The sequence below is a fragment of the Arctopsyche grandis genome, chromosome 2, assembly GCF_051622035.1.
Source record: "Arctopsyche grandis isolate Sample6627 chromosome 2, ASM5162203v2, whole genome shotgun sequence".
Lineage (NCBI taxonomy): Eukaryota > Metazoa > Arthropoda > Insecta > Trichoptera > Hydropsychidae > Arctopsyche > Arctopsyche grandis.
In genome coordinates this window covers 28,536,790-28,563,132 of record NC_135356.1, presented here as the reverse complement: position 1 = coordinate 28,563,132, position 26,343 = coordinate 28,536,790, and the positions used below count along the sequence as shown (strand labels likewise).

The following is a 26,343-nucleotide window of genomic DNA, read 5'->3' as shown; positions in this document are numbered from 1 at the left end:
GATGACAGTTATAGATGTAAACATAATTCGTTATACATATGTATGTATGTTTCGAATTTACAAAAGCAAAAGATAATAATTAGTAAAAATATACCTTATTAAATTATTGATAAACGAAATGAGCCTTAATTACTATAAACTATCATATAGATTTTAATGTGACTATAATAACACTGAGCAACAAAAACGAAAGCATTTAAATTGCAATTGCCGCTCGAGTTAGTACGTTTAGATAAAAATAAAAAATATTGAAATAGAAAACCAATCCTTATAAACGAGGTGAAATAAAAAAATTGCCAAATAAATGCAAAATAGCACGGAGAAAAAATCCGTAAAAAAAATATTTTTTTGACTTTTAAAATTCACTAGACAATTAATTATAAGTATTTTAAAGCAATGCAATATCACAATCAATAGGAAAAACATCTGACTATTGATTCTAATACTCACTTTGAGCACAGCAATACTAGGTTTTGAGTTAAAGACCGCAAAAGCCAAAAAACTGTAAAAATCGCGCATTTTTTTAAACGCTCATATCTCGTAAACGATCACCAACCAGCAAAAATCAATATCATATTCGAATTCAGTGAGTCAAAGTTATTAAAGATTGGGTAGTCTCCGCTCTGGTAACTAAAAAACGTGATTTTTTGTGGCTCAGTGTAATTTTCAACAACCATAGAACGGGAGATGTTTAAAATTGCTTTAAGTTTCTGGTCGATGATACAATTATGTTTCATTTTTTATTTTATATTAGATTTATTTTCTTTTTATTTAAATCTATATATCTATGTATATACATAAAAATCAATGTCTGTCTCGAATAGGCTTCTAAACTAAAGAACTGATTACGATGAAACTTTCAGGATTTGTTGTATGCATGTCCGAAAAGAAATCTGTGAAAAAAAATTCCGTTCCATTCCATTCCGTTCCGTTTCCTAAAAAGTTTGGGAAACGCTGCAATAGAACATTGAATAGAAAAAAAAGTAAAATCACATAAAAAATATATTATAAAAGAAGGCATGAAAAGAAAATAAAAATATACAAAAGTAATTTAAAATAGTAAAAATAACAATATGTCAAAAATAATTTTATAAAATTCCCAGTGTTGGTACCCGGCTTTGCACATGTTTTTGTGACCGGACAAATAATAAAAATACTGACCATCTATGCATATTAAAATACTGACTATAAATTGATTAATATCTAAGGAACAAATACTCGAATAAATAAATAATAAATCAAAAATCTTTGTTTTATGTGTGTTAAGTGGGGTCATTTTGTCAATGAAAATATATTTTCACTAGCGTTTTAGTGATATCATAACCGAATACTTTCGCACTAGTGACTAGTACCTACATGCACATGCATATATGTAACTTAAAAATGGTCCGATTTCGTTGATATATGTGTATATCTACTTATATGATGACCGAATAATAACTTACCGGACAAATAATAAAAATACTGACCATCTATACATATTACAATACTTCACAAAATTATTTACGAGTTAACAAGTATACAAATCAGTCAGTTTATTGAGTAAAAACATGTAGTGATAAATTAAGAATATTCTCGATATTTTCGAGATTCTAATAAACGATTTCTCGAGATACGAGAATCTCGAATTTTCATAATAAAATATTCTCGAGAAATGAGAATCTCGAAATTTTACAATAAAATATTCTCGAGAAACGAGAATCAAAATTTCTCGAGATTTCTCGATCACAACCTCTACTTGTGACGTGCAAAGCTATTTTATGGGCGCTCACAGACTGTACGTTTGCCTTGCGTTTTGAGGAAACGCAATTGAGTACAGCCGTTTGCAGTTACCTCTCTATATGAATATCGCTTACATTGCTGTACCCAAATGGGTTTCCACAAAACGCAAAGTGTCAATAGGCCTTATTGCATCATGCACTCCTCTGTCAATTCGTTGGAGATGGTCGCGTTCATTTATAAGCGTTAGTGTGTATAGTGTAGTCTGAGTTCTTCTGCATTAAAATTTTTTCTTCGCAAATTTGCCTTTATTTCAAGATGACAACCAATCAGAAAAAAAAATGTCGACAATATTCTATTGACTATTTAATATTTGGTTTTGATCCATCTCCTACAAATCAACAATTGCCAATGTGTTTAATCTGTCAACACGTATTTTCTAATGAGGCAATGAAGCCATCGCGGTTAAATGAACATTTTTTAAAGAAACATCCCGACAAGAATAATAAAGACATATTGTACTTTCAAGAACTTAAGAAAACATTTGAAAGCCGTAATACTCTCAGTAATGTTTTTAAGAAGATTTCAAGTTGGAACGAAAAAGGACTAATGCTATCTTATGAAATAGCACAAATTATTGCAAAATGTGGTGCACCACATACATATGGAGAAAAATTAATACTACCAGCTATACGTGTATTCATTAATAATATGATGGGACAAAACCAGCAAGAGATTCTTTCTTCAGTCCCATTGAGCAATGACACGGTTTCAAAAAGAATTGATGAGATGGCAAATGATATCGAAATTCAATTATGTGATGAACTGCAGTCTAACGAATTTTCATTACAATTGGATGAGAGTACTCTGCGTGATAATGAATCTCTACTACTTGCTTATGTACGATTTGTGAAGAATGAAGAAATTATCGAAGAAATGTTATTTTCAAAATTACTTAATACTGACACGAAAGGTTCGTCAGTATTTGAAACGCTTGAAAATTTGTTCACTGAAAAAAAGATTCCCTTTACTATAATGTTATTATTGCCTGTGCTACTGACGGAGCACCAGCTATGGTTGGTCGGCATCGTGGTTTTATATCAAGGTTGAAGAACGTTGCACCAAATGTTCTGACAATTCACTGCATTATTTACCGTCAACATTTAGTCGCAAAGAAGCTTAATGGAAGACTTCACAAATCGCTGAGTATCGTTATAGTTGTCATCAATAACATAAAGTTCCATCCCTTGAATGATAGATTATTCCGTCAACTGTGTTAAGAAAATGATGAAGAATTCGAACGACTTATCTTACATACATACAGAAGTAAGATGGCTATCGAAAGGAAATTGTTAAAAAAGATTTTATGCACTATTTGATACAATTGTGGAGTTTTTGGATGTAAACAATGAAAACATATGCATTGAATTAAAATTACTACGAAATGATGTGGCCTATCTTTCGGATATATTCGGAAAGATAAATGAAAATCTCCTGAAGCTTCAAGGAAGCAATATCAGTCTTATTAAAGCCAAAGGCTTTATCAACAAACTCAAATTATTTAAAAATTATCTTCGTCGGCGAGAACTTCATCAGTTTCCTTCTTTACAACAATTAAAAGAAGATATGGTCAAAGATTCTGATTTGGAAACATACTGTAGCCACATTGACGCCCTTATCGAAGATATGATAATACGATTCAAAGACTTGTATGAACTTTTAATACCAGATTGGATATTTAATCCATTTTTATCAGATGTAGAAAGTGTCAGTTAAAATTTAAAAGAGCAGTTTATTGAGCTACAAAATGACTGTGAAGCTAAAATACATAGTATTCAATCAATGTGATTATGATGTTTTTTGGATACGTTTTCGCCATCGATACCCTCTTCTGTGGAAAGAGGTAAAATTACCCATCGTAGCATTTCCTTCATCATATTTAGTAGAAAAGGGTTTTAGCGCAGTAACGCATATATTAAAAAAAATCCCGAAATCGATTACAGTTAAGCCAAAGAGGAGATTTGAGACTGTATTTAACTAAACTTGAACCTAATTTTACGAAAATAGCGCAGTCACATGAGGCTCAATGATCTCATTCATTTCTTTTTATTTTTAAATAAAAAAATCACATTTCCATTGAATTATTTACTTTTAAATTGAAATAACATTATAATGTATGTAATGTTAATATGACATAAATGGAAATTAATACATAATGTTTATAAAAATAATCATGTTTTTTATTTGTTTTTCTTATAATTTTTTATTTGTAAAGAAAATCATTGCATGGAATACATACATAGAAAATAGAGTAATTTGTTGTGGGGGGAGGGGGGAGGGGGGGGGGCGCTGGATAATTCTACTGTGGTAAAGGGGGGCGATTCTTTCTATATGGTTAAGAAACACTGATATACTAAGCCCGCTTTAAAGGTCACGGAATTTGACCCTTAAAGCCCTCAACATGAGGCCACCACCCCCCCGACGAATACAGTCCAAGAGACCCTTTCGTCGGAGAACGAGACGGTTGTTCATGAATATCGCACAAGAACAACCGCACATCACTGTTCTAATAAAAAAACCACACTGTACATAACCAAGTACAAAATTAACAACAACGCATGAACACATAAAGCGCGCATGCGGTAGGAAACAAAACCTGAGATGTGCCGTGCCACACAAACACACACACACACACACATACACACACACACACACATAAACCACAAATAAATACACTCACCTAAAAAGCAAACGCACACTCACACACACACACATTCACAGAATATAATATAAAAAAAAAAATAATAATAATAATAAATCAACACATAAATGCTTTTGCAATTAAGTGGAGTAGTAGCATCCAGGGGAACACAGCCTCCCAAAACATTCCGCGAACTTTTCGAAAGCTCTAAACGATGCTTTACTCATTATTAGATCCCCATGATGTAGGGGGCCAATGAGAAAACCCCTGACGCTGTCCAGCAGAACCCTCCTCTCAGCCTCCATCCCAGGACAGGACCACAGAATATGATCTGCATCCTGCTCCGGAAAAGAACACGGACAAAAGGATTCAGATACCAAGCCCATAGATGCGAGCTTGCCGTTAAAGTGACCATGACCAGTTAAAAATTGACTGGTCCAAAAACTAGGTGACAGCCAACCACGCTCAAGGCGCGAAGTGACCCTCGGAAAAAACAAATAGGTTTGTCTACCTTTAGAGGAACAATCCCATCTAAGTTGCCAAGCCGAAATAGCACAATTTAAAATAACAGACTTCAAACACTGATATAGGTTGTTTGACTCTGAAGATTAAAGAGCGGACCCAGAGCGCGCTGTTCATTGTTCACATGATGTAAATGCATTGTTAAAGGTTTGCCGAACCTTTTTCACAAAGCATTTACAATAATGGAACAATAGACAGCGCGCTTCCGGTCCTACCTCTACTGAAGATATAGGAAGATATGACGATATGAAGGTTGCGATGTTGGCGGTTTATTAGCCACCACAAATTGATTTCGTACTTCACAAACAATTCGCTGAACACCAGTCGCTTCCGCAGTTGAAGCATATAAATTTTTCTTAAAACTATTTCTTTCGTCACTTTCACTATTCACTATACGATGCATGAAATAGTTGAAAACATTATACACAATTTCGCGAGATTGTCCCGTTAGTGTTTTCCCAGAACCAATTTTATTACAAAGCATTTTATTATCATATATCCACTAATTCTAATGAACTAACTCCAATTAACCAATTAGCAAACAATATAAGAACGCGTTACGTCAGTTTGTGGGGGTTGATCGGTGACTGACCAGTGAAACTGGAAAAAATCACCCTGTAGTGGGTGGGTAACAACAATTATCTTTTGTATTGCACACTTTGAGCAATACAAAAGATAATTGTTGTTTCTGTCATGCTCGGAAAGTGGGTGCGTATGAAAGGGACCAACTGATTGTCCTAGAAAACAGATACAAAAAATCTTATTCATATCTTCACGGACAGAATATATGTACGTGCTTGTATTGGTACGTGCCAGCTTTCGCTGCACGAGCTATATGTACAGCGGTCACTTCTTATCTAATCTTCGTATCCTTAGATTTAGTATCCCAGGTAGAAAACCTTTTTCTTACATCTCGTTTACTCTATTTTATGTTCTGTCGTCAACTTAATAAAGCATATTTAAAACCAACAAATCTTGACAACAAATCCCAATGTTGATTTTATTTTTCACATATCGATAACGTTGAATACAAGTTATGTAATCCTAGTCATGAAGATTATTATTTGAAAAAGCACTGTTTGAAAAATAATATTTACATAATAACACATTGGTTATGTATGTACAATGTAATATTCCATCGACTATTAATTAACGCAACGTTAAAAAATGTAATTGCAATTATTGGTATTTTTTGTTTTTGTTTCGAGCGACCCGGACCCGGCCTTCAATTTTGTATGACCTTATTTGTTCGAGAACTTGATTTTACATGTGACTTCTGAGAAAACGATACGTACTGAAATTTCGCTAAATGTAGAATTTCACTCATATACGGCGTTCATATGTATTTTTAAGTTAATTTCAATAGGTCCCAAAGTCAAACAACGTTCATTGATTGAAAAATCCTCGGGTTAAATAATAATGTAGCAATAAGTTATTTTAAATTTAAAAATCGAAAGCATATTGATAATTTCAATTATGAAATCGTTATAAAACGTTAAACATAATATGTACATCAATATACAGTGATAAAAATAAACATAAAACGTAATAGTTATATATAATAGATGATCTTAAAAACAATACAATTGATGATAAAACCCATGTCAAAATAACAATTTTAACCAGTTTCATATATATGCACCGTAAGACAAAAAGGATTTGTAAAAACCTCTTTACGCTACCTTTTTTAAATGAGGGGAAAACCACTAGTTCCTTTTTTATAGGTAAAGTACATTCAGTCTTAGTTCAACTTAGTTATCGTTCGTAGGCTAGGTTTCCAATGGAGAAAGATGAAAAATAATAAACACATACTTATTGAAAAAAGTGTAATTCGACTGAAGAGATCCATATACATATCTTTCCAAATTAGAAGAGTATAGATTGCAAGGCCGCCCTATAGTTTACACGGATGAATCCTATATAAATAGCTCACATACGATGCCAAAATCATGGTCCGATGAAACTAGCAAAGGTTGCAGAGTACCGATTTATAAGGGTAATATGCTAATAATAGTTCACGCCTGTTCTGAAAAAGGATTTATTCCAAATGCGTTACTTATATATCCATCTAAAATTAAAACCGGAGATTATCATAATAATATGAACGCGATTAATTACCAAAAATGGATTAAAGAAAAGCTTGTTCCAAATTTACAACCCCAATCTGTAATTGTTATTGATAATGCGTCGTACCATAATGTCATGTCAGAACCTATGCCCACATCTAATTCGTACGTACGTACGTTTGTTTTACTTATAATTAAAAAAAAATGCTATTTATCATTTTATTCGTGGCACGTATTCAAATATTAAATAAATATGCCATCCAAATTATATCATAGATCTTAAAAAACATTACACGATCGGTTGAAATAAAATATATAAATATTAGCGTGTTTCTTTCAACAGCCTGTATATGAAAAATGCATTTGTGTGAGTACTGTGCACGCGCCTTCTGTAGCTAATATACCTATAGAAGCAAATCCCCATTTTTATTTTCAAAAATGTATCTTTGCGAAAATATAAATTCTTGTAATTTATGGCCTTGTGCTTTTAACAAGAGCCAATATAAACATCTGTGTCGTTGACCATCATTGAAGTACATTATACTTCAATGTTGACCATCGATATTTAGCGATAACTGTTGTGCTCAATGGACAAATGAAGAACTGGGTTTATCCCAGTTCTATAACGAAAACTTAGATAATAGGATAAAATTCAAAATAATTGGCGTTTGTTCCGCCCGAAAAAGTTAACAAATGTTGGGAAGAACTCCTAGTATTTATGACCTTATTTGTTCGAGAACTTGATTTTACGACATGTGACTGAAATTTCGCTAAATGTAGGATTTAACTCATATACGGCTTACATATTTTTAAGTTAATTTCAATAGGTCACAAAGTGAAACAAAGTTCATTGATTGAAAAATCCTCGGGTTAAATAATAATGTAGCAATAATGTATTTTAAATTTAAAAATCGAAAGCATATTGATAATTTCAATTATGAAATCGTTATAAAACGTTAAACATAATATGTGCATCAATATACAGTGATAAAAATAAACATAAAACGTAATAGTTATATATAATAGATGATCTTAAAAACAATACAATTGATGATAAAACCCATGTCAAAATAACAATTTTAGCGAGTTTCATATCTATGCACTGTAAGACAAAAAGTATTTGTAAAAACCTCTTTACGCTACCTTTTTTAAATTAGGGGAAAACCACTAGTTCCTTTTTTATAGTTAAAGTACATTCAGTCTTAGTTCAACTTTCATTTAAAACATTCATCCGTCATTTGTTAATTTCATTTCACATTTATCCGGCCTGTTTTTTTTTATTGATTCGCGGCCTGTTTTTTTATTGACTATTGAACTTATCTACTTGACTTCCCACTACTCATCTACAACCTGGACCGAAAATGATTAATTTTTCTTTTAATTAATCATTTTGAGATTTTTTATGTTGATTTGGTGAAATCTTAAAATTAATTAATATTGGGTATCCTATTAAGTTTCACGTATTTTGAAATTAAACAATACACTTACCTTGAACCCAACAATGAAATAATATCATGATATCATAAATTCTATTACGACAGTGGAATTTCATTCGTTTTAAGCCATGAATTTCGTATGATCCCGACATTTGCTACACTATAATATTATATTTAGAATATGATCGATTAAATTATTAGAATAAGATCGATTAAATCAATGGTCGATAAATACGTCAATACATACATACTTATGTATACGCGTACATTTTAGATATGAATAGCAGAACCCATGAAGACGGGCTTGCGAACCTTGGTCTAGAATCCGTTCATACGTAAGATTTTACTCTTTTTAAGAAATATTTTTTGCGGAACTCAGTTGAGAAACTCTGAATACGTAGGATTTGAAAACATAATTTTTGGGGAAAAAATCGAAAACTAAAGAATCTCCCATTTTTTACTTACCTCTTATTAACTTCACATGGTTTTTGTGTTAGTGGTCATTTTTTATATCTCATATATCTTATCCGATCGTTTTCATACTTTGCCATATTGCTCATTTTTATCAAATGCAAAGTTTCATAATGACGATTTGCGTACCTTAGTTCAGAAGCCCTGCATACGTAAACGTTTGGATTGCTTTTTCGAATCATTTGTTCGATGACGGCTGCGCTCCATGAGGCTGCGCCCCCCTGGGCCCCCTCCGGGGCCCCATGGGACTACACCCCTTGCGCCCCCGCGGGGGTGAATCCATTGAATCGAAAAAAATCAAATCGACGACTATGAATCGAAAAAAAAAATAAAACGAATCACGTGTTCGATGACGTCACCGATCTACGGACGACTAACGAATGAAGGATACATACATATATATATATACAAAGTCTCTTTCCAAATTATATATTAGATAATATAAAATATTAGACATGTTTTTGAAAAGTTTAAATATGTAGATTATTTTGTTTTATACTCACAAGGTCACTTAGATCAAGTTACATCATAACTTCTAAAATTAGTTATTTGTTTGTTTGGCTTTAACAATTGGTAATTTTGGTTCCAGCGACAATAAGTACATACATATATTTGTTAGTTTTCTATCTATGTATATATTCAGATATACAGTACCTAGATGAAAAATGTATGTTTGAAGTAACAACATGGGTTAAAACGGAAAAAAGTACGAGTGAAAGTATAGAAAATATTATAACATTGAATAGAGTGGGATGAGTCATGGAAAGATACATACATGGAGATATACATATGTGCGTGGCATTAAAAGAAGAGTTCGAAAGAGAAGCATGGATGAACATATCGAAAAGCCCAGAGAGTAGTATTGCTAGCCAAATGAATCAAGTACATATGTACATATGTCAGTGGCGTAACTACCGCGCCCGCAGACCCCGCAATGCGGGGGGGCGCCGCTAAGCGGCGCGTCTTTTTCACTAATTTTTTAATTCTGAGAATTCTCTCCTACTCTTGTACGTATATATATATTTTTTTTTTTAGTTTTAAAACAATAACATAAAATTAAATGAGGCGTGAAAACCAATAAAATTTTACAACTTTGTATTTATTTTCGAGAAAAGCATTAAAATCTCCGACCACAATTATTTCATTACAGACCGTCATAAAAGTCAAAAGCATATCGGTTTTATAATGGGTCGACCTTTTTTTCAACATAAGTATAACGTCTTTCCATGAATAAATCATAGAACGCGACCAAAATATGTCAATTTTACAACTTTACTCATAAAATCATTGTGTTCGTTCAGACTTTTCTTCAGTTGATTTTGAACACGCTCTGGAATCGGATCGCGATTGATTATAATTAAACTAGCTCCCGAAACGTGTTTGATCATTGTACATATATAAAAACTAACTCATTGCTCGGGGTAAAGTGACGTGAAGTGTACCATTGTGTTATCCCTGTAGTTGAGAAATCTTTCGCGATACATATATTTTTTTAATATGAGTAGTTTTAAGAAGAAGTTCAGTGGAGCAGAATCTCAAAAGCGAAAAAATAGTCAAATCGCGAGCTCATCGAAATTGACTAAAATCCACAAATTTCTCAAAGCCTCTAGTCACATAGTGGAATTAAGTCCTCCAGCAGTTTTATCAGAAAATTAACCTAGCTCTCCTTTGAGCAATACCGATGTAATCGAACCAGCAGTTACGGATAATACGGCGAAATTCTGTTGCAGAAATTCAATCGACTGAGCCTAGCTCTTCTTCCTCAAACATTTCTGGTGAAGTGTTCGATTCATTTATAAGGTTCCTTCTTCAAGAAAAATATCCGACTGACCGAGGACATTACACAAATGATTTTTTGATGTGGTTGGAACAAATTTATAAGCTTTTCGCTGTCAGCATTAACAGGTGGGAAGTTTTTAAGGAAAATTCACCATCAGTTACTTGAAAAAGATTGAACCCTACTCGTTGGTCTTCAAGACTTGATTCCATCAATGCACTTCGATATTCATATACAGATGTTTTAAAATGTCTTACAGAAATAATTTTAAAAAGTAAAAGAAAGGATGAACAATTAGAAGCAAAGGGACTAAAAAAGAAAATGGAAAGTTTCGAATTTATTCTCCTACTCGTGCTTTTTGATAACATTCTTCAGCCTCTCAACTTTGTAACAAAGCTCCTACAATCAAAAAACGTCGATGTTATCAGTGCTCAGTCGATGATCAAAATGAATACGACAATCTCAATCGTTTTAGGAATACATTTGAAGAATTTGTAACGATTGCAACAAAATGGGGTTTGGAGCCAAAATTGACATCGAATCGTCAATCTTTTGATTTTACTGAAAAGAAAATAATATGTGTATATGGGGGGGGGGGGCGCCGTAAAATATTTTGCGGGGGGGCGCCTGGAATTCACGTTACGCCACTGAATTATATGTACATATAACAAATGATCAAGTGACACCGACGATGATGCAGACGAAAGCAAGAAAACACAAGTAAACACAAACATTTCATATACATAATTGTGTCTACATCATGGTTTGGAATAGATATTCGAGGGCGTCACTTTATGATGCGATCGACCTTCACGTTTATACTTTAATATGCGGTCTCATTGTCTCAGTTCTCGCGTGTGACTGAATAATACCGATCCTAACAACCGAATCCTAAATGAATAAGGCCAATCCTAACTTAACCTGACCCTCAAATAAAGAGGCGTTGGCTGCTAAGATATGTTCTTTGTGTGTGAAAATATTGATGAAATAAAACTTTAAAAAACATATCTTAGCAGCCAACACCTATTTATTTAAGGTTCAAGTTAACTAAATTAACGTAATCTAACCTGACCCTTAAATAAATAGGCGTTGGCTGCTAATATACATATGTTGTTTTTGTGAAAATATTGATGAAAAAAAACTTTAAAAAACATATCTTAGCAGCCAACACCTATTTATTTAAGGTTCAAGTTAGCTAACTTAACGTAATCTAACCTGACCCTTAAATAAATAGGCGTTGGCTGCTAATATACATATGTTGTTTTTGTGAAAATATTGATGAAATAAAACTTTAAAAAACACATCTTAGCAGCCAACACCTATTTATTCAAGGGTCAAGTTAGCTAACTTAACGTAATCTAACCTGACCCTTAAATAAATAGGCGTTGGCTGCTAATATACATATGTTGTTTTTGTGAAAATATTGATGAAAAAAAACTTTAAAAAACATATCTTAGCAGCCAACACCTATTTATTTAAGGTTCAAGTTAGCTAACTTAACGTAATCTAACCTGACCCTTAAATAAATAGGCGTTGGCTGCTAATATACATATGTTGTTTTTGTGAAAATATTGATGAAATAAAACTTTAAAAAACACATCTTAGCAGCCAACACCTATTTATTCAAGGGTCAAGTTAGCTAACTTAACGTAATCTAACCTGACCCTTAAATAAATAGGCGTTGGCTGCTAATATACATATGTTGTTTTTGTGAAAATATTGATGAAAAAAAACTTTAAAAAACATATCTTAGCAGCCAACACCTATTTATTTAAGGTTCAAGTTAGCTAACTTAACGTAATCTAACCTGACCCTTAAATAAATAGGCGTTGGCTGCTAATATACATATGTTGTTTTTGTGAAAATATTGATGAAATAAAACTTTAAAAAACATAACTTAGCAGCCAACACCTATTTATTTAAGGGTCAAGTTAACTAACTTAACGTAATCTAACCTGACCCTTAAATAAATAGGCGTTGGCTGCTAATATACATATGTTGTTTTTGTGAAAATATTGATGAAAAAAAACTTTAAAAAACATATCTTAGCAGCCAACACCTATTTATTTAAGGTTCAAGTTAGCTAACTTAACGTAATCTAACCTGACCTTTAAATAAATAGGCGTTGGCTGCTAATATACATATGTTGTTTTTGTGAAAATATTGATGAAATAAAACTTTAAAAAACATATCTTAGCAGCCAACACCTATTTATTTAAGGGTCAAGTTAACTAACTTAACGTAATCTAACCTGACCCTTAAATAAATAGGTGTTGGCTTCTAATAGACATATGTTGTTTTTGTGAAAATATTGATGAAATAAAACTTTAAAAAACACATCTTAGCAGCCAACATCTATTTATTTAAGGGTCAAGTTAGCTAACTTAACGTAATCTAACCTGACCCTTAAATAAATAGGCGTTGGCTGCTAATATACATATGTTGTTTTTGTGAAAATATTGATGAAATAAAACTTTAAAAAACATAACTTAGCAGCCAACACCTATTTATTTAAGGGTCAAGTTAACTAACTTAACGTAATCTAACCTGACCCTTAAATAAATAGGCGTTGGCTGCTAATATACATATGTTGTTTTTGTGAAAATATTGATGAAAAAAAACTTTAAAAAACATATCTTAGCAGCCAACACCTATTTATTTAAGGTTCAAGTTAGCTAACTTAACGTAATCTAACCTGACCTTTAAATAAATAGGCGTTGGCTGCTAATATACATATGTTGTTTTTGTGAAAATATTGATGAAATAAAACTTTAAAAAACATATCTTAGCAGCCAACACCTATTTATTTAAGGGTCAAGTTAACTAACTTAACGTAATCTAACCTGACCCTTAAATAAATAGGTGTTGGCTTCTAATAGACATATGTTGTTTTTGTGAAAATATTGATGAAATAAAACTTTAAAAAACACATCTTAGCAGCCAACATCTATTTATTTAAGGGTCAAGTTAGCTAACTTAACGTAATCTAACCTGACCCTTAAATAAATAGGCGTTGGCTGCTAATATACATATGTTGTTTTTGTGAAAATATTGATGAAATAAAACTTTAAAAAACATAACTTAGCAGCCAACACCTATTTATTTAAGGGTCAAGTTAACTAACTTAACGTAATCTAACCTGACCCTTAAATAAATAGGCGTTGGCTGCTAATATACATATGTTGTTTTTGTGAAAATATTGATGAAATAAAACTTTAAAAAACATATCTTAGCAGCCAACACCTATTTATTTAAGGGTCAAGTTAGCTAACTTAACGTAATCTAACCTGACCCTTAAATAAATAGGCGTTGGCTGCTAATATACATATGTTGTTTTTGTGAAAATATTGATGAAATAAAACTTTAAAAAACATAACTTAGCAGCCAACACCTATTTATTTAAGGGTCAAGTTAACTAACTTAACGTAATCTAACCTGACCCTTAAATAAATAGGCGTTGGCTGCTAATATACATATGTTGTTTTTGTGAAAATATTGATGAAAAAAAACTTTAAAAAACATATCTTAGCAGCCAACACCTATTTATTTAAGGGTCAAGTTAACTAACTTAACGTAATCTAACCTGACCCTTAAATAAATAGGTGTTGGCTTCTAATAGACATATGTTGTTTTTGTGAAAATATTGATGAAATAAAACTTTAAAAAACACATCTTAGCAGCCAACATCTATTTATTCAAGGGTCAAGTTAGCTAACTTAACGTAATCTAACCTGACCCTAAAATAAATAGGCGTTGGCTGCTAATATACATATGTTGTTTTTGTGAAAATATTGATGAAATAAAACTTTAAAAAACATATCTTAGCAGCCAACACCTATTTATTTAAGGGTCAAGTTAGCTAACTTAACGTAATCTAAGCTGACCCTTAAATAAATAGGCGTTGGCTGCTAATATACATATGTTGTTTTTGTGAAAATATTGATGAAATAAAACTTTAAAAAACATATCTTAGCAGCCAACACCTATTTATTTAAGGGTCAAGTTAACTAACTTAACGTAATCTAACCTGACCCTTAAATAAATAGGCGTTGGCTGCTAATAGACATATGTTGTTTTTGTGAAAATATTAATGAAATAAAACTTTCAAAAACACATCTTAGCAGCCAACATCTATTTATTTAAGGGTCAAGTTAACTAACTCAACGTAATCTAACCTGACCCTTAAATAAATAAGCGTTGGCTGCTAATAGACATATGTTGTTTTTGTGAAAATATTAATGAAATAAAACTTTCAAAAACACATCGTAGCAGCCAACACCTATTTATTCAAGGGTCAAGTTAGCTAACTTAACGTAATCTAACCTGACTTTTAAATAAATAGGCGTTGGCTGCTAATATACATATGTTGTTTTTGTGAAAATATTGATGAAAAAAAACTTTAAAAAACATATCTTAGCAGCCAACACCTATTTATTTAAGGTTCAAGTTAGCTAACTTAACGTAATCTAACCTGACCTTTAAATAAATAGGCGTTGGCTGCTAATATACATATGTTGTTTTTGTGAAAATATTGATGAAATAAAACTTTAAAAAACATATCTTAGCAGCCAACACCTATTTATTTAAGGGTCAAGTTAACTAACTTAACGTAATCTAACCTGACCCTTAAATAAATAGGTGTTGGCTTCTAATAGACATATGTTGTTTTTGTGAAAATATTGATGAAATAAAACTTTAAAAAACACATCTTAGCAGCCAACATCTATTTATTCAAGGGTCAAGTTAGCTAACTTAACGTAATCTAACCTGACCCTAAAATAAATAGGCGTTGGCTGCTAATATACATATGTTGTTTTTGTGAAAATATTGATGAAATAAAACTTTAAAAAACATATCTTAGCAGCCAACACCTATTTATTTAAGGGTCAAGTTAGCTAACTTAACGTAATCTAAGCTGACCCTTAAATAAATAGGCGTTGGCTGCTAATATACATATGTTGTTTTTGTGAAAATATTGATGAAATAAAACTTTAAAAAACATATCTTAGCAGCCAACACCTATTTATTTAAGGGTCAAGTTAACTAACTTAACGTAATCTAACCTGACCCTTAAATAAATAGGCGTTGGCTGCTAATAGACATATGTTGTTTTTGTGAAAATATTAATGAAATAAAACTTTCAAAAACACATCTTAGCAGCCAACATCTATTTATTTAAGGGTCAAGTTAACTAACTTAACGTAATCTAACCTGACCCTTAAATAAATAAGCGTTGGCTGCTAATAGACATATGTTGTTTTTGTGAAAATATTAATGAAATAAAACTTTCAAAAACACATCGTAGCAGCCAACACCTATTTATTCAAGGGTCAAGTTAGCTAACTTAACGTAATCTAACCTGACTTTTAAATAAATAGGCGTTGGCTGCTAATATACATATGTTGTTTTTGTGAAAATATTGATGAAATGAAACTTTAAAAAACATATCTTAGCAGCCAACATCTATTTATTTAAGGGTCAAGTTAACTAACTTAACGTAATCTAACCTGACCCTTAAATAAATAGGCGTTGGCTGCTAATAGACATATGTTGTTTTTGTGAAAATATAAATGAAATAAAACTTTCAAAAACACATCGCAGCAGCCAACACCTATTTATTTAAGGGTCAAGTTAGCTAACTTAACGTAATCTAAGCTGACCCTTAAATAAATAGGCGTTGGCTGCTAATATACATATGTTGTTTTTGTGAAAATATTGATGAAATGAAACTTTAAAAAACATATCTTAGCAGCCAACACCTATTTATTTAATGGTCTGGTTAGCTAACTTATAACTTTAAATAAATTGTTAAAGTACTAAATCAATATTAAATTAATGAGCTTGATAAATAGCATTTGTTTTGAAAACTTAAAATAAAGTTGTTAGGGTCGGTGTTTTCTTCGCTTCTGACGATATTTTGATAGAAATGCTTCGACAACATTATGGGGCGGCAGGAAAAAACTTCATAAACAGTTCGTTGCTACGATACAAAAAAATAAATAAATAGTCGAGTGCGATTCAAAGATAGACCGCATACTAAAGTAGTAACTTTTCGAGGATCTATAGGATAAGGGTGGGGCTGGGATCATGATCACCTTGTTGACCCATTCGATGTCAGCGCTCTCGTTGAGCGATTCTTCAGGTCCGTAATCGGCCAGCACCGGTTCCCCTTTGAGACTCTGCTTGCGGCCCAGCATGGAAATCTTGTTCAACTTTAGTAAGTACACTTTTAAGACGGATCCGGCTCACACCGGATACGTCAAGAGGGACGCTCCGAGCCGGAATGACAGCGGTGTCTCCGAAGTTGTATCAACACGTGGCGACGACGACGACAGTAACACGGGGTAACATCCCCTCATAATATAGATAGCGGTTGACTGAGGAGTTGTGAATGGCGAGGCAACGCCTTCTCCTGCACTATCTCCCGTGGATTTGACGAGGGAGCATGCGCGAGATTCCAACTCAACGCTTCTCAAAGCTAGGCTGTTTTCCATTGTAGAATTACCGGTCCATTTGTATTCGCTTGTGACTTTTCAACGGTGAAATTCAATTCGAATCGCATGTACAGTACATCGCATTACATTGGATTAACCCAACCGATGAATGAGCTTGAATGGAGTTTTCAAATGCATCAAACAAACTCAACTTTCCCAACCATATCAAACGGTCGCTGAAGTTTCCTTTCGTCGACTCCGATTTGTCTTGAGCAATGTGCAAGGTTATTCTCCGACCCATTGTCTTCTTGTTTGCTTTTCTCGCTCGCTTGTCGGAAGCAAGCTGTGATTCTATTGTGAGGCATCCACGTGAGGCAAATTCCTCTCTAGCGTTAGAGAAAGTGGAAAAAGCATTTCTCTATAGCCTGTGTAAGAAAAAGTATAGGTATTCTACTCGTAGCTCTACCCTACTCCTTTCGCTTTCAGCATGCTTGGGTGTATTCCACTTCGGTGAAACATATCATTCATAACTCATAAGTTTTGTTCTCCAGCTTCTACGTGGGTGCCGCTCGTTGCTGGAACAGTTGGAATTGATGTCCCTAATAATTATGTGCGTGGTAGACATCATCATTTTATGGCTGTACCACTGCCCGCACAGCTCTTTATCGGATGGCTCATTTTCATAGAGCTATCCGAATTCGTAATGAAGTCGTTGCTTCATTAAACGAGTGTGATATTTTCCACCTCAGTGAGCGTAGGTTACCATAGATTATTTCAAACTATTTGTCTGGTAGTCTGCGCTCATTATTATTTTCATAATAGGATGTCTGAATGAATTTTGATATTCTCTCTTCTATTCGGACCTCACGGGGATGTTTTGCATTTACGACTGGTTCTTGTACATACATACATACATACATATGTTGGTGCTGACTGTTGATGCAAGACATTCCCAATTTATCTCCTCATATTTAAACGTTATTATGTTTTGTTTTTTTTTATGTATTATGTATGAATATATAATTTTTTTTGTATATTATATATTTTTTTTCTTCCTCTGTTATGTTTTCGACTATTGTGGTGCATAAAAATTCCTATAATGCCACAATGGTCCCATCTGAAAACAATTCAAATATCATTTAAATAAAATTTAAAGTAGATTTTCCTATGTCGAATTTTGACGAATTATATAAATATGGATTGTTTCGTCTAATTGCTTAAGAAACATTAAAAATACCGTGTAAAAAGGTGCCGGAACGCCGTTCCATCGCATCGCTTCTAGCTACATATTTACACATGCTGTTTTCATTTTGTAATATTATTATTTAGCATAATGTGTATTTTGGTTTTATCTTTATTTATATATGTATTATATTTTTTATTTATATATATATATATATATATATATATATATATATATATATATATATATATATATATATATATATATATATATATATATATATATATATATATATATATATATATATATATATATATATATATATATATATATATATATATATATATATATATATATATATATACGTCTTGTTGAAGCGTGTGGAATCTATTGTCGATTTGGGTATCACTTTTGATCCTCAGCTCACCTTTCACAACCATATCAAAAAAGTCGCTGACGTTTCCTTTCGTCGACTTGGATTTGTTTTGAGATATGCAAGATTATTCTCCAATCCTTTGTCTTCTCGCTTGCTTTTCAATTCGCTTGTGAGAAGTAAGCTAGAGTATAATGCGATTGTGTGGAATCCGCATGAAGCAAATTACTCTCTGATGATTGAGAAAGTGCAAAAAGCATTTCTTCGTTTCCTATATAGGAAAGAATATGGGTATTACCCATATCTCTACCCCACTCCTTTCCTTTTGGGCATGCTTGGGTATAATTCCCTTGAACTTCGGAGAAACTTCTCATTAATTCGTTTCGTTCTCCTGCTCTTACGTGGTAATACGTCATGCCCGTTGTTGCTGGAGCAGTTGGGGCTTTATGTCCCTATTCACTATGTGCGTGGTAGACATCATCATTTGCTGGCTGTACCTCCTGCCCGCACAGTCCTTTTTCGAATGGCTCCTATTCCAAGAGCTATCCGACTTCTTAATGAAATCGTTGCTGCCGAGACTGAATGTGATATTTTCCACCTTAGTGAGCGTAAATTGTCGGAAATTACTCTAACCCATTTATCTGGTAGTCTGCGCTCATCATTGTTTTCATGATTGATTGTGATTTATGAGTGAAATTTTGATTAACTCTCTTCCATTTGGGCCTTACAGGGATGTTTTGTATTTGTAGTTGTTTCTTACATATTTATTGAAACTGGCTGTAGGTGCAAGGCATTCCTTATGCTATATTTTATTTGATATTTTTACTTTATCTGTTATTTTAAATGCTATTTTTTATGTATGTAGATGTATTTATGTTTATGTTTAATTGTTATTTTGTTTTTTTTCTTTTTTGTGTTATATTTTTTGACCATTGTGGCGCTTTAGGAATTCCTGTTATGCCACAATGGTCTGTTTAAAATAAATAAATAAATATATAAATATATTTATATATATATATATATATATATATATATATATATATATATATATATATATATATATATATATATATATATATATATATATATATATATATATATATATATAAATATGTATATGAGTAATTTATCTTTATTTATTAGCTTATGTGCCGGTCTCTCTGACGGGCCGGAATGTGAAATTACCGAAAACGCAAATATCGGAAGGCAAAGATCGAAAATCGAAAGATCTTAAGTCGAAAGATCAAAAAAAAGGGTGCATGGTAAACGGTACATACTCACTTAATTTGCGAGAGCAGGATACAAGAGGAACAGGCTTTTCCTCCTTTATTAATGTGCGCGCGCAGAATGCCGGCCCGTGAGGTAGACCCGTATATGTATATGTGTATATATATATGTGTATTTATATATTTATGTATGTATGTATGTGTATTTGTGTATACGTGTAAGTATTTGTGAATATATGGATAGTGTACATATATGTTTATATAATGGTCTTAGGCCAGGAAGGCGCATTGGGTTTACCTGTTAGGCCTTCCTGGTATAAATAAAATAAAAATAAAATAAAATAAAATATAAAAATATGACAAAAAGCCGTGGTTCCATCAGTGTTCAAATCAAGACAGTAAAAAAAGCTTGTGAAATATGTTCTAAGAAATTAGCAATAGTGCTCTGTCAACTATCCGAAGTCTAAATATGACAGTTATTTTTTTTTTGTCATTTTTAATAAAAACATTTAATTGTGGTGTGATATTTGAGAAAGCAAAACGCATGCTATGTCGGACATATTATCAATTTTGAGCTACATATTTCATAAATTTAAAAACATTATTCTGAGAAGAAATCTCTGGTAATACCCGTCTAGCTAAGCTTAACTTTTAAGCTGAGCTTAGCTTCTGACGGTGAAAGGCAATCATAATATAGGATATCTCTTGGGAGTCTTTCTAGTTTACGCATTATATTAATAAGAACTTTGCTGTCTTATAAAATATAAAGTGATTTTCCTTTAACAGACGACTATACTAAACAATTCGCAAGATATAAATGGTAGATTTAGATAGATTGTAAATTTTTGGAATTTATTTTGAACATAATAATGAAAATGTTTGGAAGCGGAGCCTTTTTTGACAATTGTGAAAAGAGCATAGGGGAGGGTCGAGAGAAAGATTGGGTGTAGGTGTGACCCAAATCGTAACCGTTATTGGGTCATTCATCCCTACTATTCTCAAACCGATACACCATTATTTATTAAATTTGAAGCTACGTAACTTTTCCCTTCACAGGATATTAATAGATTAATTCAAGTCAACGTTGTATCATATCTTCGTTTCATTACTAACGATTTAAACAAGGGTGCAAATCCACCCAACAAATCTTTTGGCTTTGATCTAAAATGCACGCTAGGGATGAGCCAAGTGTTTATGTAATTCATTCATTATTTTATTAACTGAATATTTTAGGTAAGTAAGGTTAAAAAGTATGTATATGTTAAAGTGAAAGCGTATTTCAAGTGAAAATATATTTTTACTAGTCAACATATATTTTCACCAATTCAAGCAAGAATTTACAACGTTTAACTCTATAAATTTAACCCTAACAACCCAATCTTAAATGAATAGGGCCAACCTTTATTTAACCTAACCTATCCTAACCCTTAAATAATACGAACCCTAACAATCTAATCTTAAATCAATAAAACCAACCCTGAAAATGTATGTAACTGGTTATGATTTCAATGAAACGTCAGTGAAAAAATATTTTCACTTGAATTATAATTTCACTGTTACATATACATATATACATTACAGTTGAAGTGTATCTTCCAGTTATAATATATTTTGACTAGTTGGAATATATTCCATATAACCTGGCATCAACTAACGTTATAGTTCAAGTGTATTTTCAGTTGTAATATATAGAATACGGATATAGAGCGTGCTTTTTATATAGCTATATTTTAATTGTACTTCAGTTGTAATAGTGTTGACTAGTTGGAGTATACATATGAATTCCGTCTAACCCAGGCCTGGGCAAACTGCGGCCCGCCGAGTATTTTGGTGCGGCCCGCGAGCAAAATTCAAAAAAGTTTACTTTTTTCTGATCTAAAATTTTTTTGTTGATTTGTTAAATATTTTATCGTTTCTGACATGATAGAATTCGAATTTGAGCCAAACGAAAATACAAATTTTAATAAGCAATTCTCATCAATATTAGAATCGATCACATGGTACTCGATAGCTCTCGACGAAAGTAATGATCGAAAAGATACCGCACATGTATTAATTTTCATACGCGGATGTAACTCAATTTGAAATTATTGAAGAGCTCTTGTCATTAAATTTAATACGATCGAGTGGCTTGAAACACAGAAAATTCATTGCTTTTCTTCAAGTTATTAAATCTGACTTCACAGATATTATTTATCATAATCATATTCGATGGCTTAGCCTAGGAAAAATACTTCGGCGAGTATGAGATACAAAAGAAGAAATCCGTCTATTTTTAGAAATGAAAAATATTGTCGACTTTCCCAAATTAACTGATAATGACTGGGTGTGTGATTTTGCTTTTACTTTGGACATCGTGACACATTTAAATACTTTCATCACAGTCTTCCAAGGGGAAAATTTATATGTCCATGATATGGTGAAAAGTTTGAATGCATTTAAATTAAAACTACGACTCTTGTTACTGAAATTGCTGAAGATACCAGAAAATAAATTTGATTGATGTTGAAATTATCAACGATTTAAGTGGTGATTATATATTTACAGTGGGATGCTGATTTAAGGGAATTACATACACCGTTATGAAGAAATTTGCAAATTTTACAACGCCCTTAAAAACAAATACGGAAAAATTCGACAAACTTTTTTGACAAGAGATTTTGCTCAAAAAATGTTGGTGGTTTTTTGATCAGCCTAAATATGTAAACAAACATTTTCAATCATTAATATCAATAAAAATTCTTTACAATCAAGCATCACAGATGAAAATTTACAAGCATTTTTAAGAATTCCAACTACAAAATTTTCTCAACTACAAAGTTTAATTGAGTTGGAAAGTCACATTTTTGTTTTGAACACATTCTTAGAGTTATCGCAATACGATACTCATTATCATAATTCGTAACATCTAGCAAATATTAACGCATTCGTAAAAACATCAGAACTGTCAAAACTCAAAACTGACTATTAAAGAGCACATGTTTTCATACAGTTTGAGGATCGCTAAAGTTTAGAAAGATGAATGGTGGGTAAAAAGGTTAATGGGCATATAAAAAGGCAACATAATTGAGCACTTTTAGTTTATGCCTTGCCTTAATTGTTATATGAAAATAAGTTTAATGGGGTTCGCATGCAAAACGATTAGTCTGTCGTTGAAATCGCTGCCTACCATAATTGTATCGTGTTCAGCAATTTAATTAATTTGCAAATCAAGTATGTAGCTTTTTTGTCAAATGTCAACAAATATTTTGTCATTATGTAAGTATGTATAAATATGCAATAATATATATGTACATATATGATAATAAACTTCAATAAAACTGAAGCGTGTCTTTCATTTTTCTTTGATAATATTGAATCCTTAAAAAATCTGCTGTTTATATACATAGGTATATATTATACATTTGTAGGCTTAATTAGAGAAAGGATACGTGGTACAGGTGGTCTATGGACTTGCTCAGCGCTGTATACCACGTTTATTTCTCGTCGCGGTGCTACGCACCATACCAACTTGAACTAGGGGTTCCAAAAAACCGCCCGAAATAAAAAGCCGGTTTTCGGTTTTTTTACAAATAAAAAGCCGGTTGGCCGGCTTTCACCGGTTTTAGAAAATTACGATTTTTTTTTAAGTTTAAAATTTTTCTATTGGAAAAAAAATGTAAATATGTATATATTTGCATAATATATATATATATATATATATATATATATATATATATATATATATATATATATATATATATATATATATATATATATATATATTTATATATATATATATATATATATATATATATATATATATATATATATATATATATATATATATTATATATATATATATATATATATATATATATATATATATATATATTTATATATATATATATATATATATATATATATATATATATATATATATAATATATATATATATATATATATATATATATATATATATATATATATATATATATATATATATATATATATATATATATATATATATATATATATATATATATATATATATATATATATATATATATATATATATATATATATATATATATATATATATATATATATATATATATATATATACATATATATATATATATATATATATATATACATATATATATATATATATATATATATATATATATATATATATATATATATATATATATATATATATATATATATATATATATATATATATATATATATATATATATATATATATATATATATATATATATATATATATATTATATATATATATATATATATATATATATATATATATATATATATATATATATATATATATATATATATATATATATATATATATATATATATATATATATATATATATATATATATATATATATATATATATATATGTTTCTGACATGATAGAATTCGAATTTGAGCCAAACGAAAATACAAATTTTAATAAGCAATTCTCATCAATATTAGAATCGATCACATGGTACTCGATAGCTCTCGACGAAAGTAATGATCGAAAAGATACCGCACATGTATTAATTTTCATACGCGGATGTAACTCAATTTGAAATTATTGAAGAGCTCTTGTCATTAAATTTAATACGATCGAGTGGCTTGAAACACAGAAAATTCATTGCTTTTCTTCAAGTTATTAAATCTGACTTCACAGATATTATTTATCATAATCATATTCGATGGCTTAGCCTAGGAAAAATACTTCGGCGAGTATGAGATACAAAAGAAGAAATCCGTCTATTTTTAGAAATGAAAAATATTGTCGACTTTCCCAAATTAACTGATAATGACTGGGTGTGTGATTTTGCTTTTACTTTGGACATCGTGACACATTTAAATACTTTCATCACAGTCTTCCAAGGGGAAAATTTATATGTCCATGATATGGTGAAAAGTTTGAATGCATTTAAATTAAAACTACGACTCTTGTTACTGAAATTGCTGAAGATACCAGAAAATAAATTTGATTGATGTTGAAATTATCAACGATTTAAGTGGTGATTATATATTTACAGTGGGATGCTGATTTACGGGAATTACATACACCGTTATGAAGAAATTTGCAAATTTTACAACGCCCTTAAAAACAAATACGGAAAAATTCGACAAACTTTTTTGACAAGAGATTTTGCTCAAAAAATGTTGGTGGTTTTTTGATCAGCCTAAATATGTAAACAAACATTTTCAATCATTAATATCAATAAAAATTCTTTACAATCAAGCATCACAGATGAAAATTTACAAGCATTTTTAAGAATTCCAACTACAAAATTTTCTCAACTACAAAGTTTAATTGAGTTGGAAAGTCACATTTTTGTTTTGAACACATTCTTAGAGTTATCGCAATACGATACTCATTATCATAATTCGTAACATCTAGCAAATATTAACGCATTCGTAAAAACATCAGAACTGTCAAAACTCAAAACTGACTATTAAAGAGCACATGTTTTCATACAGTTTGAGGATCGCTAAAGTTTAGAAAGATGAATGGTGGGTAAAAAGGTTAATGGGCATATAAAAAGGCAACATAATTGAGCACTTTTAGTTTATGCCTTGCCTTAATTGTTATATGAAAATAAGTTTAATGGGGTTCGCATGCAAAACGATTAGTCTGTCGTTGAAATCGCTGCCTACCATAATTGTATCGTGTTCAGCAATTTAATTAATTTGCAAATCAAGTATGTAGCTTTTTTGTCAAATGTCAACAAATATTTTGTCATTATGTAAGTATGTATAAATATGCAATAATATATATGTACATATATGATAATAAACTTCAATAAAACTGAAGCGTGTCTTTCATTTTTCTTTGATAATATTGAATCCTTAAAAAATCTGCTGTTTATATACATAGGTATATATTATACATTTGTAGGCTTTAATTAGAGAAAGGATACGTGGTACAGGTGGTCTATGGACTTGCTCAGCGCTGTATACCACGTTTATTTCTCGTCGCGGTGCTACGCACCATACCAACTTGAACTAGGGGTTCCAAAAAACCGCCCGAAATAAAAAGCCGGTTTTCGGTTTTTTTACAAATAAAAAGCCGGTTGGCCGGCTTTCACCGGTTTTAGAAAATTACGATTTTTTTTTAAGTTTAAAATTTTTCTATTGGAAAAAAAATGTAAATATGTATATATTTGCATAATATATATATATATATATATATATATATATATATATATATATATATATATATATATATATATATATATATATATATATATATATTATATATATATATATATATATATATATATATATATATATATATATATATATATATATATATATATATATATATATATATATATATATATAATATATATATATATATATATATATATATATATATATATATATATATATATATATATATATATATATATATATATATAT

General features: G+C 31.0%; 2 protein-coding genes across 2 annotated transcripts in view; one reads left to right on the top strand and one right to left on the bottom strand.

The window, feature by feature from the left end:
* The window catches only part of na (sodium leak channel non-selective protein na), a 94,514-nt gene extending 77,458 nt beyond the window's left edge, over positions 1-17,056 (bottom strand). The window contains exon 1 of the mRNA XM_077445563.1: positions 16,788-17,056. Within this exon, the coding sequence (XP_077301689.1) occupies positions 16,788-16,889 (102 nt within the window). The 5' untranslated portion in view covers positions 16,890-17,056. The remainder of the gene's footprint in view (positions 1-16,787) is intronic.
* Positions 1-26,343, top strand: part of LOC143922338 (uncharacterized) — a 186,979-nt gene that overhangs the window by 83,101 nt on the left and 77,535 nt on the right. The window lies entirely within an intron of this gene.